This window comes from Carassius auratus, chromosome 32, assembly GCF_003368295.1.
Source record: "Carassius auratus strain Wakin chromosome 32, ASM336829v1, whole genome shotgun sequence".
Classification (NCBI taxonomy): domain Eukaryota; kingdom Metazoa; phylum Chordata; class Actinopteri; order Cypriniformes; family Cyprinidae; genus Carassius; species Carassius auratus.
The window spans coordinates 29,494,354-29,512,005 of record NC_039274.1 but is presented as its reverse complement, the minus strand read 5'-3'; the positions used below and the strand labels follow the sequence as shown (position 1 = coordinate 29,512,005).

The window sequence follows — 17,652 nt, the reverse complement described above, 5'->3', positions numbered from 1 at the left end:
ATGTCATTAGATGCATTAGCTATAAAAATTAGAATTGGAACAACCAGTCATATAATAAATTGTATTTTAAAGAGTCAAAAGTATAGAAAATGAACTGATAAAGAAGATCTTGTACAGCTATTATATGTTGTTGTTTTTTTTTCTGTTCATCAAAACATTTGCTGATATTCTCACTGCATTCACGTGCAGATGTTCATCAGTGTTGTTTGTGTGTTCTGCAGTGGGTTTGGCTCATCATGTGTGCATCAGTGAAGTACGGTTCCCGGGGCCCTGCACTCATACCCCGTATGAAGACTAAACACCGGATCTACTACATCACCCTCTTCTCTGTTGTCTTATTGGGGCTGATTGCAACGGGGATGTTCCAGTTCTGGCCTCACTCCATTGAATCCTCCGCAGAATGGAGTCTGGACCGTCGTAGTGTGCATGATGCACCATTGGTCAGGATACCTATGAGCAGCCCTATTCCTGAGAGGGGTGACCTGAGCTGTCGAATGCACACTTGCTTTGATGTGTATCGCTGTGGATATAATCCCAAGAATAAAATCAAGGTGATGCAAAGAGAGAAAGAATTGTGTTATTGATTTATGTTTATTAGGTTGGATGTCATTACAGGGCTATTTTGATCTGATAATAGTGTGTGTTTGTACACAGGTGTATATCTATCCTCTTCAGCGATTTGTGGATGAGGTCGGGGTACCCATCAGCAGCACTGGCCTCTCTCGAGAATACAATGACCTGCTGAGCGCCATATCAGACAGTGATTTTTACACTGATGATGTGACCAGAGCATGTTTGTTCATACCCTCCATTGATGTGTTAAATCAGAACTCACTGCGGGTTCGTGAAACTGCTCAAGCACTGGCCGTGCTACCCAGGTAGATATCTTTGAGTATTTATAAATTACCTTTGCCTACTTTGACTTTATTGGGTCCTCAATGTATTATTATAATTTTTTTTTTTTTTTACATTAGAACTTTCTCTTACATTGTCACTTCTGGCACTTTTCTGAGCTATGTACTTTTATTTATGCATTTTTAGGTGGGACAAAGGCATGAACCACCTGCTGTTCAATATGCTTCCTGGAGGACCCCCTGATTACAATACAGCTCTGGATGTGCCCAGAGACAGGTGAGAGGTAGTAGAAATTAACAGGCACACAAAATTGCTTAATATGTCAGGAAGTCTGAATGTTAAAATCATGTAAACTTCCTTTCAAAAGTTTGGGGAAAGTGCGATTTTAAAATGAGATGCGTTAACCCAATCAAAAGTGACACTGAAAACATAAAAAAAAGAAAAAAAGATTCCTATTTAAAATAAATGCTGTTCTTTTACAGCACAAATGTTTTTAGCATTGTTAATAGTAGGAAATGTTTATTGAACCCCATTTCAATTTTGAATGAATTCTTAAGGCTCATATGAGACTGAAGACTGGAATAATGGCTGCTAAAGATTCAGCTTTGCCTTTACAGCGATAATTTGGATTTTAAAATATATTTGGTAACACTTTATAATAAGGTTCATAAGTTAACATTAGTTTACCACTTTAGGTAACATGAAGTTAGTGTAAACAACACAACGACAGCATTTATTAATCTTAGTTAATGTTAATTTAAACATTTACTAATGTATAAAATCAAAAGTTGTGCTTGTTGACATTAGTTAATGCACTGTGAATTAGGGCTGGGCTATATATCTAACAATATGATCATGTGCACCTAGTCAGTAAATCCGGTTTCGTGATTACCACTAAATCGCCATCGCCTGCTTTCAAATGGAGCGTTATTTAATAGACAGAGCCATAAATCACTGACAAGCTACGCAATATCGCATTCATTATCGAAGGCTATTCATCTGTGATATTGAACGCGATATTGTGTAGCTTGTCAGTGATCTACGGCTCTGAACATGAACTAACAATGAATTACTGTGTTTTCAATAACTAACATTAACGAATATTTATAAATATCGTTGTAAATGCATTGTTCATTGTTCGTTCATGTTAGTTAATACGTTAACTAATGGAACCTTGTTGTAAAGTTTTACCTTATATATTAAAATAGGAAATAGTTATATGGAATGTTAATAATATTAAATAATATTCACAATATTAAAGGTTTATTGTATGTTTGATCACATAAGAACCTTTCAAAAACATTAAGATAATCTTACCAATTCCTGAACTTGTGAACGGTAATGTAGATTTTGTTCAGATCATCTCTATACCTTTCGACGAATTCAGACCCTCATATTTTGTCATTTTGGAATTTTGGATCATTCTTGTATGATGAAACCTAGGAAAGATTTGTTCTTTCACATTGTATGCATTTCAGTATTTATTTCATAAATGTTGTGTGAGTTTAGTCCTTTCACAGTCACCTTAGTGACCTATACTTGTCAATTTGCTCTGTATTTTCTATTTAAGAAGTGAGTGGTGTTGATTTTGTAAATTTTTTTTTTTAAATTCAGCCTTTTAAATAGGGCTGTATGAATAAATCGTATGCGATTGTCATACGCATCTTGTCAGTAAAGCCGTTTCTGTAATCAGTAGTAAATCTCCATCATGTGCTTTCAGATGGAGCAGCATTTACTACACAGAACTGTAGTTCACTGACAAGCTGTGCAAAATCACGTTCATAATCGCAGACCATAATAATCACGTGATAATGTGTTTTATGAAAGCTGTTTGCATAGTTTGTCAGTGAACTACGGCTCTGTGTAGTAAATTAGTAGCCCTTAACTGCAGAACACAAGATTCAGGGTGAGTGGTTTGATAAGCATCTAGGCAGCTGGCAACATATTTCATCGTATTCATAGCAGTAAACAAGGCTATGTCGATTAGCATTCCATTATTATATACCTCTTCATTATGATAAACGTTTTAATAAGACAAACTCAGATTAATCATATATTGTTGTAGTCATGTGTTTATTAGTCATGTTGAATGAAAGCAGTTAAATCTTCGGTTTATACAGCAACCACTATAGGTATTTCCTGATTTCTTCTGCAGGATGTATTTGGCATTCAGATGGAGATTTACTTCTGATCCCAGAACCCCTAAATTGCAGCTTCTGCAACTTCTTGCGATATATCGTGATTTAATTTTGTTTAACCGTGCAGCCCTACTTGTAAACACTAAACAAGAACACTCCCAACACCCAAATATGAAGCCAAAACTAAATATTTTTACAGCTATGTTTGTATTTAATGTTGGTTTTATTGAATAATTGGCAACCATTCTTGTTCAGATTAATCTTAGTTAAGTTGTGGTCTTTGATTATGAATGGAAGACATACAGTGTTTTTATACAGTTAGGAAAAATATACCCTCAAAGTAAAAAAAAATAATAAATGAAATTGCCCTTGAAAACCATTTCCATAGGGCAAATTTTGTCACTGCATAATTCATTTCCAATAGAGACTGGATGTAGTGTTTGCCACTTGAGGGCAGTGTGTCTCTATGTTTGACCTTGTGCAGCAGCAATGTCACCTGAGAAGCAATAAATGCTCTCAGTCTCATATCTTCTCTAATATTTTTTAGTCTCAGGATAGTTGTATTTATGTGAGTTTGCAATATGGCACTCTTTTACATCCGTAGGTTAGCGTGATTAAGTTGACACTTCATGGTTGTCCACAATGACATAGAACCACAGTGCTGACAGACTGATGCCAGACTCCAAGAAATCCATGCTGCATTTAAGGATCTTCTTGGTGTTTCAACACCCTTGTATTGAGAGAAACTGGAATGCTTGCAATATATAATTAAAACAGACATCCATCCCCAAAAATATATTCATATGTATCACAGAACAGTCCTATTTAGATTTCAACTTGAATTTTTATCTTGGTTAAATTTCCTAAATGTTCCTTAGACCCAGAGATCAAAGATGCATTGAGAGTGATCATGAAAGAGAATAGCACACTACCGCCTAGAGCAGGCAGACAAACAAAATCTCCTGGTATTTACTGCAACATGGTCCATGCTTCTCAGCCTATTACTTGGCCGATCATTTGCTTTGGGTGGAAAAGGTGAGTTTTATGTACTAGAAAGCCCTGAAATGATGAGCACTTATCTGGAGCTGTAGGGAATTTCCTGGGCTCATCCAGCTGTGCTCCATTTGGCGTACAGCCTCATCAGAACCAGCTGCCCATATGTGCATATGTGTGGGGTGAGATAAAAAGACATTGATGTTGCGTGGCCATATTTGCAGCTTACCCTATACTCACTCCATTCCCTCAAACCAAGCACCGTTTGAAGTTTTATTGACTCGTAGAATGAGGACGCGAAGGCAACTCTGTTAAATGCTTCGGAGCGGCATGTTCACACATTTGTCATGTAAAACCATATAAAGGCCGTGTTTTATCTTCAGCGCCTTTTGCAGACATTCGCGGCGACAGAGTTGTCATCTTCATTGTTTCACAGAGCCCTGCTGGCTGGGGGAGGCTTCTCCACATGGACGTACAGGCAGGGTTATGATGTCAGCATCCCCGTGTATAGCCCTTTATCTGCTGAGGTGGACCTTCCTGAGAGGCAACCAGGGTGAGATCCTGCTTATCGACATTGATTAACCAATTTATCTTTAATGACTGAAAATTGCATCACATAATGTGTTTACTTCAGGCCCAGACGCTACTTCATTCTGTCATCTCAGACGGCCATCCATCGGGAATACCGTGTGGAACTGGAGAGGCTGAAGGAGGAGAACGGGGAGGCCCTACTCCTCCTAGATAAATGCAGCAATCTCTCTCAGGGTTTAGCCTCGGTCAGAAAGCGCTGCTGTAAAGGACAGGTCTATGACTACCCTCAAATCTTACAGGTCGGTTTCTCCACACATCCATTCTTATTAAGCAACATTGAATTCACAAATTTCACATAGTAAACATATTAAAACATATTTTAAAGGTCACCAATATTATAATCACTTAGCTCCTAATCTTATTTAATATATATATATATATATATTAGTATGTAAAAAGTAGAATCTTTTTATTATTTATATATTTTTTTATTTTAATTTTATTTATTTTTTTAAATGTTTTTTAGGGATGTCTAGTTTTTAATTAAATTAATTACATGATATAATCTATATCAGTGGTCCCCTACCTTTTTCTACGCGCGTCCCACACAACCAAACACATATGTTTGCGTGGCCCACTGCAAAAAAATTAACTGACCCCACCATTGTTGGGTGAATAACTTAGTACTCAGAAGCTAGATTGTTAACTGTCTGCATTGAATGAACTGCCAATGAACAGAAAAAAACTCGGGCTGGCACAGTTCAGCAAAACGGGAACCAGATCCAGGCAGAGCTCGGCAGTCAGTGGAGCAAGCAGTCAGGAGTGAACTTGTTGACAGCCATTTATGCATGTTTGAATTTGTTGTTCTGTAGCATATGCAGCAAAAATATCTAAGATAAATTGGTGGTTTATTCTTAAACCAATCAGTGAGCTCAAATAGTGGAAGCATAGTTATTGTTTAATATTTATTTGTTTGTTATTTAATTATATATATGAAATTATGTTATGACTTAGACATTTTTACATATGTTAACAATATTAATATTTCTTTTAATATTAATTGGAGGCCCACCTGCAATACCATTGTGGCCCACAGGTTGAAAACCACTGATCTATGTATTATGTATATTTACATAATATAAAATTTTGGGTTATATAATTTCATTATTCTAGACTACATCATTCAGTTGTTACCCTGCATTATGTTTGAACTAAACGACTGCATGCAATGTAAGATAACATACAGATCTGGGCCGTGGCGGTTTGCGTTAAATCCATTTATCATTTAACATGTTGTTTTTTCCCATAATTAGTCAGATAGAAACATCAGCCTTAATTTATTATATATATATATATATATATATATATATATATATATATATATATATATATATATATATATATATATATAGGGAGAAAACATGACAGAATAACACGGCGAATATCGTGAAAAAATTACTTTTCAATACCGACCAGATACAATACTGATTTTGGCGGGAACTCACTTCTTAAACTTTTTTACATTTAATTTTATCGCGTTCTGGAAACAAGCTCTTCATATTTTTTTTTTTCTTTTTTTTACTGCTTACATTGTCAACTATTGGACTAATTGGACTATTCAGATTTAAATGTTGACCTTAGAAAACATTACATCTTTGTGTAAATTAAGCCCATCCTTCCTTTGAGTGCTTGGTCTGAATGTTCCTATTGACTTTAAATGTTCTACCCATTCAGAAACAATCTTTACCACCGCAACACATTTCTCCATTGGTGTAAGCAAAAGCAAACAAATGCTGTTCCTGTCCACCATGCTCATCTCCCATCCAGCCCTGTCTAGACAGGAAGTATGCTTATCATCTGGGTTGGGTGCTGCAGCACATCTGGGAGACGTTCCACAGTGGGGAGGAGCAGAGGCCAAATCCCTGTGAGAGCCATCACCCCCTTTTCAACACAAAGCCCCTCTAGACTCTGATCCTAGCACCTCACATTGCAACCCCTTCATTCACACCACACACCTAGATCACACTGCTGTCTGTTACAGCATAACTCAAGAGGTCTGACAGTGTGTCGTTATTACAGATGACAAATTGGTCCCCTGTGTGTTCTGTAGGAGTCATCATTCTGTGTTGTTCTGCGAGGGGCCAGGCTCGGGCAGGCCACGCTTAGTGACGTGCTGCAGGCTGGATGTGTCCCTGTCATCATGGCTGATTCTTACATTCTGCCTTTCTCTGAAGTGCTGGACTGGAAAAGGTAAAGGTCAAAAACCTGTTGTTGTCAGTCACCAGTGTGCATGAATAAAGATAATATGCTACCTGGCCTACTGATCACCTTATGAATATCTTATAAACAAAAATCGTATTGAACCCTTTATTATAACTTCCGAAAGTCATGCGCTAACCCAGAAAATTAAGATTGAAGATTTGGATATAAAAATGACCTCATTAATCAAAATTATCACGTACATATCTTTTTAAATTCATTTTTTTTATATATTTGATAGAAGTTTCATACGCTCATCAAGGCTAACAATTTATTTAAAACATACAGTAAAGACATTACAATTGCGGTAGAAAATATTACAATTGATCAACTTTTTCACTTTTGAAATGAAATATTTTCTGTTTTAAATGTCATTTATTTTTGTACAGGCAAAGCAAAATTTTCAGCATCCATTACTCCAATCTTCAGTGTTACTTGATTCTTCATACATTTACATTACATTTACATTTATTCATTTAGCAGACTTTTATCCAAAGCGACTTACAGATGAAGACAGTGGAAGCAATCAAAAACAACAAAAAGAGCAATGATATATAAGTGCTATAACAAGTCTCAGTTAGGTTAACACAGTACACGTAGCATGGGATTTTAACTAATATAATAAATAAAAAGAAAACAGATAGAATAAAAAAATAAAAGAATAGAGCAAGCTAGTTAGAGGTCTTTACACATACACACACACACATACATATACAATTGCATAATAAATGAAAAGAAAATAGAATACAAAAAGATTAGAAAGGTATTTAGATTTTTTAAAGAATAGAATTAGAATAGTGAGTGTTAAAGTTAGATGGTCAAATAAAGATGCAAGAGATGTGTTTTAAGCCGATTCTTGAAGATGGCTAAGGAATGGAGTTCATTCCACCAGAAGGGAACATTTAATTTAAAAGTCCGTAAAAGTGACTTTGTGCTTCTTTGGGATGGCACAATCAAGCGACGTTCAATTTCAGAACGCAAGCTTCTAGAGGGCACATAAGTCTGAAGTAACAAATTTAGGTAAATGGGTGCAGAGCCAGTGGTAGTTTTGTAGGCAAACATCAATGCCTTGAATTTTATGCGAGCAGCTATTGGAAGCCAGTGCAAATTGATAAACAGAGGTGTGAAGTGTATTCTTTTTGGCTCATTAAAAATTAATCTTGCTGCCGCGTTCTGAATTAATTGTAAAGGCTTGATAGAACTGGTTGGAAGACCTGGCAAGAGAGCATTGCAATAGTCCAGCCTGGACAGAACAAGAGCTTGAACAAGGAGTTGTGCAGCATGTTCCGAAAGAAAGGGCTTGATCTTTTGATGTTGAATAAAGCAAATCTGCAGGATCGGACAGTTTTAGCAATGTGGTCTGAGAAAGTCAGCTGATCATCAATCATAACTCCAAGGCTTCTAGCTGTTTTTGAAGGAGTTATGGTTGATGTGCATAACTTGATGGTGAAATTGTGATTTAACGATGGTTTTGCTGGAATCACAAGCAGTTCTGTCTTGGCAAGGTTGAGTTGAAGGTGATGGTCCATCATCCAGGAAGAAATGTCAGTTAGACAAGCTGAGATGCGAATAGCTACCGTCGGATCATCATAAATCATTTTATTTTTAATATGCTGATTTTGTGCTCAAGAAACATTTGTTACAATTATCAATGTTGCTGTATAAACTAGGTCATTTGAAAATCAAGTGAATTGAATAGGAGTCATTTGTGTACTTGCAGGGCATCTGTTGTCATTCCAGAAGAGAAATTGCCAGAGATGTACACTATTTTGAAGAGCATCCCTCACAGACAGGTGGAGGAGATGCAGAGACAGGTAAGAATGTGTTTGTACTTTTACAGTGACCGTAAAAATCCAGCAGCATCTGTCCATCATGATGGTCAATAGGTCATTTTCACTTCTTGGGTCAGCCCAAGGACTAAAAATTCAGTTAGTAAACAGTACCAAATACTGTCGAAACTGATGGAAACGGAGTTCTAAAGAGTCCCATTCAGACTAAATGTAAGCAGTCTTAGGTTTAATACAGGCAGGGTTGATGGCAAGGTTAAAAAAGTCACAACATCTCTTCTTCTCCACTAACATTCATTTTTCCTTTTCAATGGAGTTCTAGCTCGGCTGTTAAAATAACCATTAGACAGGTGGGTTAATGCCAAAAACAATATTCCTGCAAGTGTATACTTTTGATTCTCTAAAGATTAAATTTCTCCAGCCATAGTAAATCATGATGAAAGCTAATTTTAAGTATTGATGATGTCTCTTTATCCAAACAAATTGTTAACCGCACTCTTTGGCTTTAATTTTTCCCCTTCAGCTTTTTCAGCTGTACACTTTTGTTAAAGCAGCTAAACGACATGGAATGCATGTAAAGAGATCTTTTGATTTCACTCTGTAATAATTATGGTCAATATAATGCCATGTAGAGTACTAAACGATAGCCATAAGTAATAATAATTGCATTCTGCTTCCATTGGCATTGGCTTCTTGAAGAGTCAAGTTCTTCTGCTCGAAGTTGAATATTTTGTGTGAGGAGAATGTTATAGTTTAGTTCCACAGGTTTCTGGGTGGTGTTAGGAGGATGTAGTGTGCTAAAACACACCGTGTGCTGGAATATTGACATGGCATGAAGCCAGTGAGATATCAGCCCACACTTGAACACATCTTGATCCACTCCTTTCTTTCTAGCCTATACCACCTCCAGACAGCAGAGCGATTGTATGGCTGCTATTGATATCGATAACTGATTCTTGATATGTATACCTTACTTCAAATTTTACAAAAATCCCTACTACTTTGTTCTTGATCTTGCCAGAAGACACCCCTCTTGAACTTTTAGTGTAGGACTGCATAAAATGCAGATGCTGCAAATAATAGGAAGCAGAAGTATTACAGACCGTTGTGAGGAATAGGTGAAGTGGATTTTCTCTGCATTTTGACCAATGGAGGCAGCAGCCAACTACTGTACATCATGGTGTGATTGCCAAGTCTTTCAGCCTAAGAAAGTAGCTGTTTCTAACATTTCATCAAATAGTCTCTTGTCCTTTTTGCTGAATTGATTTGGTTGTGCCCTCTTCTACGGATTGAAGAGCGCTAGCAATGCATGGATCAACTGCATGGATGTTGCTGATGATTTGGTGTGAATGTTTTACTCATGACAGTGCTCAGTACTTTTGTTATTTGTTATATTAGCAGTTATTTAGGATAAATATACTGAAAAAATTTACAGTGGGACAAGTACAGTCAGATTCTCATATCAAACGACTCTAACTTGCACGTCAACCACTGTAACCCAACCGATTCTTCATAACTCTGTTCTTTTTAGTGAATCAAAACAATGATGCACAAGCTGTGTTTTCTATGGTAGTTCTAAGCGGCCATGCATTATAATTTTTTTCTTTCTTGTTTTCTCGTTATAACGACTTAATTTTCTCATTATCTCGACATAACGAAAGTCGTTTTCTCGTAATAACGACTTAATTTTCTATTTATCTCGACACTAACGAAAATTGTTTTCTCGTTATAAGGACTTAGTTTTCTCTAAGAAGTTACAAAACTGCGGCAGCAGGTGGCACTATAGACTAGTGCTGTCACTTTTAGTTCGAAAATCGATTGCACAATCGATCGGACCAACCAAAAAAAGTTTCAAAATGGATTGAATCATTATTTAAAATAATCTTGGAGATTTTTGAATTGTCTAAATCATAAATGCAGCTGGGTTGAAGCCTGCAGTGATGTTTTTCTTTTGTTATGGCAGCCGTCCCCTCAGCATATATATTTTTTCGAGAATGTTTCACTCCTGTTGCTGTTTGTTATTCTGCACGAAACTTTATGCCAATAAATAAGAAATATTACTGACTTGTGCTTTTCCAGCTCTCTCTTTACGTTCGTCCGTTATTTGACGTTGAAAAAGGAAACGTCTTTTTTTTTTTTGACATGGAAAATTTATTTTACAATCGATTCAATGAACACTTATGTCTTAGAAATCGAAAAGTGACAGCCCTACTATAGACCTGCATATAACTGATGGGGTGTTGTACACTGTCCACTTTACTGTATGCGGACCATCCTCGTGATCGCTATAATTTGTGCAGTCTTGTTCATTACTGACATTTAATTAATTCATAAATGTTAATTGAATCAATATGGTTATTTAGTGTATTAAGTTCTTGCTAGATGCATGAGTTTCACCAACGTGTTCTGTGTCATAAAATAACTGCTTACCAAAACCAAGGTTGACGTCACTGTATTCTGTTTGCACCTATATCTTTATTTGTGCTTCTTTGAGGCACATGATTAGGGAGTTAATAAGTGGAGCTGTTCTGTTTATCTACAGTAGGAGGGGATTTAACGATGTAGGCTATTTGTGATGTGCTTCTTTTCCTTATTATTAATCTTTATTGTTAACCATATTGATGAGAAATGTGATGTATATGTAAAGTGCATAGGCTAATTTAATTAATTAATTAAGGCTAGTTTTGTTCTACAATATTGTGATCATTTTTTTATGCACACACACTACACGTACAACGCTCTTTTCAAACAGAAGCTTGTAACGCACATGATTAGGGGTGCTCCGATCACGATCGGCCAATCGTTATGCGCATCTCGTCAGTAAAGCCGGCTAATAGAGAAGATGCGCAAATCCACTTCATTTTCAGCGTTTTTTGGTGCATCTTCTCAGTTAACAACGGCTCTGTGTAGTAACAGCTGCTCTATGTGAAACCCAGCACCTGATACAATTAACTGCTGATTAGATAACCGGCTTTACTGACGAGATGCGCATTAACGATCGGCTGATCATGATCGGAGCACCCCTACACATGATATCTACCACAGCATATAATGACTACTAAAAATTACAAATTATATATAATTTTATTTCAAATAAAGGGAAAATTAAAAGTGAGTTTAATCCAAGCAGCTCTAAAAGATCTTAGAATAGCCCTTCTGAAGTGTTTGTGGAGTTGCCATTTAAACATGTTAACTACAAAAACAAAATGTTTGGTGTATACAGTATTGTAGACGTTATTACCTAGGCGAAGCAAAGTTTGCTGAAATATAGGCTACACTAAGAGCGCCTGCATGGTTGTCCATCAGATGCCTGTCAAAGTTGAGTTTGTTACAATAGCAACAGTAAAAACTGTCATGTCGTTATAATGAGAAAACAACAAGGAAAAAAATTATATTGCCTGGTCGCTATTCCTAAAAGAACGATTCAGATAAGGTGATTTTATTTTTATAGCATTTATTATTGAAGTTATCTCATCATTTAGCAAATAATTGCATTGCATTTTTTGAAATATTTCTTCCAAAAAAGTATTAAAACCAGAATCATTAAGATTTGGAACCAGTCATTTAATACTTTATGATTCCCATCTACAGTTATTATTGCAACAGTGTCCTGTAAGATAAAGGAATGATTATTGTATGTTCAAGAGATGAACAATCTTAAATATGTCAAAAGAGCAGCCAACATCTTGTTATGAGATGCCGTCTTTTCTCTTCTCATAAAAATTCTTGCAAGCGTTCAAACGGGGCGGGTTCAGCTCTTGGTGGGTGCGGTTTTCTCTCTGCCTTCTCCTGGTAGGAAAAGAAACTTTCATCATGAGCTGATTTATGGGCGGCTGTGCTCCCCTTGGGACCAGAAATTCTTTTTGAATCCTCTTCCCCTCTCCATATAAAGAAAAGCTGTTTTTTTTTTTGTAGTTGTATTTCTTTAAGGTTTAAGGGCCAGGCCCTCGGGGGCTGTTGGAAGGAGGGGGTGACTGCGCTCTTCTAATGTGCTGAACTGAGTTCATTTGGACTGAGAGTAACTGAAATGGTCAGAGGATTCGCTTTTTTTAATGTGTTACACAAACCTCTATTTCATCAAATGACAAAAATTTTTTTATTATTGCTTTTAAAAGAAAGACCACACGCACTCTCTGATGATGTTCAATAACTGCCCCAGGAAAATGTTGTAACGGCATTATTCATGTTTTTTATATTCACCCTGGTCTCATTTGACTCTTTGTGGTTAGACCTAATCTGACACTGTTTGCAGTCAGGACAGGTAATGAAGCTGCCTCTAGCATGCACTTGGTCGACCCTGTTAAAGAGATCAGGGTCAAACAGGACCAGGAAGGGTGGAGCTGGGTCACTGCGGCATGGCGCCTCCTAGCAGGAGATAGCACTGTTTTATGGGTAATTAACTCTAATGTGCTCATCGCCCCTCACTGCTTGAGCTTTGGGTTTGTTAATGGATCTGCTTTGGAGGGAAAAGAGTGTGTGTTCTTGTATTGACAGATTATCAGTATTGGTGATTCATGACATTCGAGACAATGTTTTGATCACTTTTTTTTAAACCCTCATGGATTAATTGTTAAAGCTTATAGATAAGTTTAATATAGGTCAGCTTTCAACATTTTGGTAGTAACTATTAAAGGTATAGGCTTTTTTTTCTCTAATGGTATTATGAAAATTATTTCTCAATGGCTACATTTACAAGCACCCAAATAATCCATTTGTAATCGGATTGATGGCTCAATCGGATTGAAAAACTTTAAGATAAACACCTTAATCAATCTGATTGAGCTCGATCTGAATGAAATTTTGATCAGATTGAAGGGGGTGGTTTATTCCCCTTCCAATGTGATTAAGAGTGCGTAGAAAACACTAGATCGGATTGAACCATGAAACTGAAAGGACTGCGCATGTGCAAGGACACAGAAATAACGAAATGACATATGAATAAAGTGTTGTATAAATGTGTTTAAGCGTTCATGTAAACACTACAGTCAGATTCATCAATCTTAATGAATTCAGTCCGATTAAACAAAAAGTGTGCATGTAAAAGTAGCCATTGTAAATCTTATATTCTGTCCACTTCAAAAGTTTGTGATCTGTAAGATTTATTTATTTATGCCCCTTTTTACAAGATGTAATATTAATCTTATTGCTCTCTAGAATATACATGTGAAGTTTCATCGTAAAAAAAACATTATTATAATGTGTTCAAAGTGTAATTTTTAGGGCGGGTCTAAAAAGTGTGGTTTTTAAGGGTGGATTTTCTTCAGGGCCGGCCCTGATCAATTTGCTGCCCTAGGCAAGATTTTACCTGGCGCCCCATGCATCACAGCCCATTTCACCCTGTCATTGTGAAAACAAATTCATTTAAATTGTAATAATATATCACAATATTACATTTTTTTTGTATTTTTGATCAAATAAATGCAGGCTTGATGAGCAAAAGAAACTTCTTTCAAAAACATTAAAAATAGTAATGTTTCTAAACTTTTGGCCTGTACTGTATCCCCCCAAAACTGAACAACTGTAGAGTAAAACATTAATAAAAAAGTGATAATAAAAAATGCGTCTTAAAACTGACATGATTGTACAAAATCACAGTCTGGGGACTCAGAACTCAGAACAACTGCTAAAATTAAGTTTAAGGTAAAAATAACTGCCATGAAATTATAGTATCTTACTCCTATGCAATAAATTGTTCTTTCATTACATCTCTTTACTTCTGTCTTTATCCTCTTCTCTTCTTTTTGGCACTGTATCTATCGCAGACTATGCTCATTTATAATGTGTCATGTAAATTCGGCCTTCCGTCACAATCAGGAAACTTTCACCGTGTCTAGAACTGCACATAGACAGTAAAAGAAATGGACACAGCGACCCCATTGGAACTCAATTGAGACAAGTGAAGCCCATTTTTAGCGTTTTTTAGCACTTTCGTTTCTGACGCGCAGACTCAAACAAAGCTTGACGACATCAGCAACCTGTCTGCCAGATGTAAATCTTCTAAGTGGCTGTGCGTGCAAACTGCCAACGTTAATCTTGCAGAGACGGCGAGCTTGAGCGGGGAGTTCTTTGGCGTGAGTGAGCAGGAGTAAGTATTCTGATTAATTATTTTGTATAGTATTTTAAAATTTAACGCCAGTACACCATATTAAGTTAATTGCCTGCGAGCTTCTCCTCCTGTCTGTACGGTAATGCGACATAGAGTCGAGTGGTTATGATGCAATCGTTAGCCTATTTTTTACAAAAACTGTTTATACGGGGCCATAATGTAACATAGAAGGTAATGGAGCCCTTTATACATTGTCGTGTATCTTTAGAAATAAATAATAGACAAACGCCTCAGATGTAAAGTTATTCACTGTCAAAGTGACGCCAAAATGAATGGGAGTCAATGGGAATGCTAACGCAAGTGAAGTTCTGCTAAAAGATGGCAGCCCCCACCCGACTTCAACTTCCGGTCGAGTTCCTTGCCGCCTGGAACTGGCGCGAGCTGCCAGGCCCATTTCTACGAGCTGTGTGTTAACAAAAGCAGTGTTGTCTACATTGGATGCGGCGTCGGGCACGCTACACAACAAATTACCAACAACTGATCGTGCACGCGCTCTATTTCTGACGCACTCCAAGCACTCGATGGGCGGGGGAAGATAGAAGAGCGGGACTTTTTTTTTTTTTTTTTTTTTGCTTTATTTGGTAGTATTTCGAATTAATGTTTTTTAAATAGTAGCCTATTATAAAAAAAATAATGTAAAAAAAAATAATAATAAATTCACTCGTTCACTCATTCTGGCGCCCCTATGGATGAGTGGCGCCCTTAGCATTTGCCTATACCGCCTATGCCGCAGGCCGGCCCTGATTTTCTTAAATTAAAAATTGCGCTGCAACTTCCAGCCCAGGTCCAGAAGGGGGCGGAGCCTAGGCATCTCTGCAATGGCAGTAAACAACAGAGAGGAGAAACAACATGAGTGAGATCTATAGGACCGGTGTTCAGCCGTGAACCGAAGTCAGCTTCAAACTCTGGTCGATGAGAGAGGGACTCCGGCCTGTCTGAACACTGCTGGCCCCCGAGTCGCTAGCCATGGGCATGGTAGATAAATCGCACCACTAAGTTCTTCTGAACCAGACCACAGGGCCTCGAGGCTCTACCTTCCACTTGAGTTTGTGCTTCCAGGACCCCCGCCTCGCCAAGATATAAGAATTTAAACCAAGTTCCTCCACCTGGTCTCGCTGGCTTGGATGAGCGGCTCGGAGTGGGTGGAAGTCAGAGCCAAGCTTGTTTGAACTATTTTATATTATCATCAATGTTGAAAACAGGATTCTTTGAATAGAAAGTTCAAAAGAACATAATTTCTGTGAATTATTTTGGTCAGTGTGGAATTCTTTACTGTCTTACTGTTCTTTATGTTTGATCAATTTAATTCATCCATCCTTAAAAAAAAAAAAAGTATTGATTTTATAAAAAAAAAAAAAAAAAATTGTACTGACCCCAAACTTTTTTAATCACAGTTATGAAATTTGTACAGTGGTACTATGTTTGTTTTCTTCTGTATTAAACAGCATTCAATTAACATGGCAAAAGTGTAATTACATTGCAGCGTTAAGACCTGACCTCTGCCCTTAAACTTTAGCTGCAGTCTCAGTGCCACTCGAGTGGAAAAGTTAAAAGACTGATAGTCTGAAGGGCTCATAACCGTCTGGAATAGGGCCTGCAGTCATGTCACCAGGGTTTAATGGACTGTTTTGCCTTTGAAAATGTGTTGGGGTCATAAAGGCACGAGCAGGATGGTGAGAGTTGAGGGATGTGAGAGGCCTTATCTTATGCCTTTGGTTTGTGTTTTTAACATATTTTGTGTGATTTATACATTTCTGTTTATCAGTCATAATATTTTTTGCACAAATATTTGAAAGTAATGCCATTTATTGTTCCCTAGGCCCACTGGTTCTGGGAAGCCTACTTCAGCTCCATGAAAGCTATTGGCATGACAACTCTCCAAATCATTAACGACCGCATCTACCCCTATGCAGCTCGTACCTACGAAGAGTGGAACAATCCTTCTGTAGTTGTAAGTATCTTTTTTTGGTCTTTTTTTTATATACATACAATGAATTTCAAGGTTTAAATGTAGTTTCTTCAAACTGCCCAAGTGTTATTTATGGCTGTAATTATAATCTACATTTTCTCAGATTGGATGTTGAATGCAACAAATTTACAGTTATTATTTATTTTTTGCAATCTATGATAATTCCTACCCTGTCTGATTTTTCAACTTTCTTTGGTGACTTTTTTGGAATACAGTGTATGGACGATTTAAATCGAGAGCGTAAGCTTGTACCATTAAAAAATAAAATGAGTGAGCTTTTACATCATATGTTATTTCACATTGTTTCACTCAGCATTGGCAGCAGACAGCTTTGTAAAGACAACATTGCACATTGGTATGAGCTTCAGAATACTCCATCACATGAAGGACACTCGTCTGTCTCCATGTCTGTCTGTCTGTCAGTCAGGTCTGTTTTGAGCACAGATCCCAACTCGTACATTGCAGTGTGCCGAAAACTAAATCCAACTTTGTTTTTCCTTCACCTCATCTCTGATTTTGTACACAGTCAGAGCTTAGACCAGAAATAGCAGGAGCATGGAGTTCATTGGGGTTTTGTTCGTTGTTGTTGTTGTTGTTTTTTTCCAGTTCTCAGCATAACGCTACAATTCAGATCAAATGGAGGGATCCAGAACCCCAAGAGGCTAATACTCTCTTTTTGACTGCTAACATTACAGAAAATATTAAATACTTACTGAATGTTCAGTAAAAACACGCTGAGCAGAATTGGAGCTTTACGTAAATCGAGTGCATTTCTTCTTCTTCTTCTTCCCTATGTCCACCGGGACATAATTGAAAGCACATTTCTCCGGCTCTGCCTTAGGAGACATCGTTAGGACAGGCAGCTTTTTGTGCTTGACTTCTGAGCGAATTCACATTCATCCTCTGCTTACCAAACGAATGCTTTATGTTCCATCATACATTTATTATCTGTGAATAATTCTTTACATCACTCAGTTTTGGGATGCCTGGTCAGATTTTTTAAATGCTGAAATA

The 17,652-nt window shown here is 37.2% G+C and overlaps 1 protein-coding gene across 1 annotated transcript in view; it reads left to right on the top strand.

Annotated features, from left to right (window-relative positions):
* The window catches only part of LOC113052033 (exostosin-2), a 33,174-nt gene that overhangs the window by 949 nt on the left and 14,573 nt on the right, over positions 1 to 17,652 (top strand). Inside the window, exons 2-9 of the mRNA XM_026216294.1 lie at positions 222 to 551; positions 655 to 878; positions 1,042 to 1,131; positions 4,423 to 4,539; positions 4,621 to 4,816; positions 6,628 to 6,767; positions 8,497 to 8,590; positions 16,489 to 16,620. Coding sequence (XP_026072079.1) covers positions 237 to 551; positions 655 to 878; positions 1,042 to 1,131; positions 4,423 to 4,539; positions 4,621 to 4,816; positions 6,628 to 6,767; positions 8,497 to 8,590; positions 16,489 to 16,620 — 1,308 coding nt within the window. The 5' untranslated portion in view covers positions 222 to 236. The remainder of the gene's footprint in view (positions 1 to 221; positions 552 to 654; positions 879 to 1,041; positions 1,132 to 4,422; positions 4,540 to 4,620; positions 4,817 to 6,627; positions 6,768 to 8,496; positions 8,591 to 16,488; positions 16,621 to 17,652) is intronic.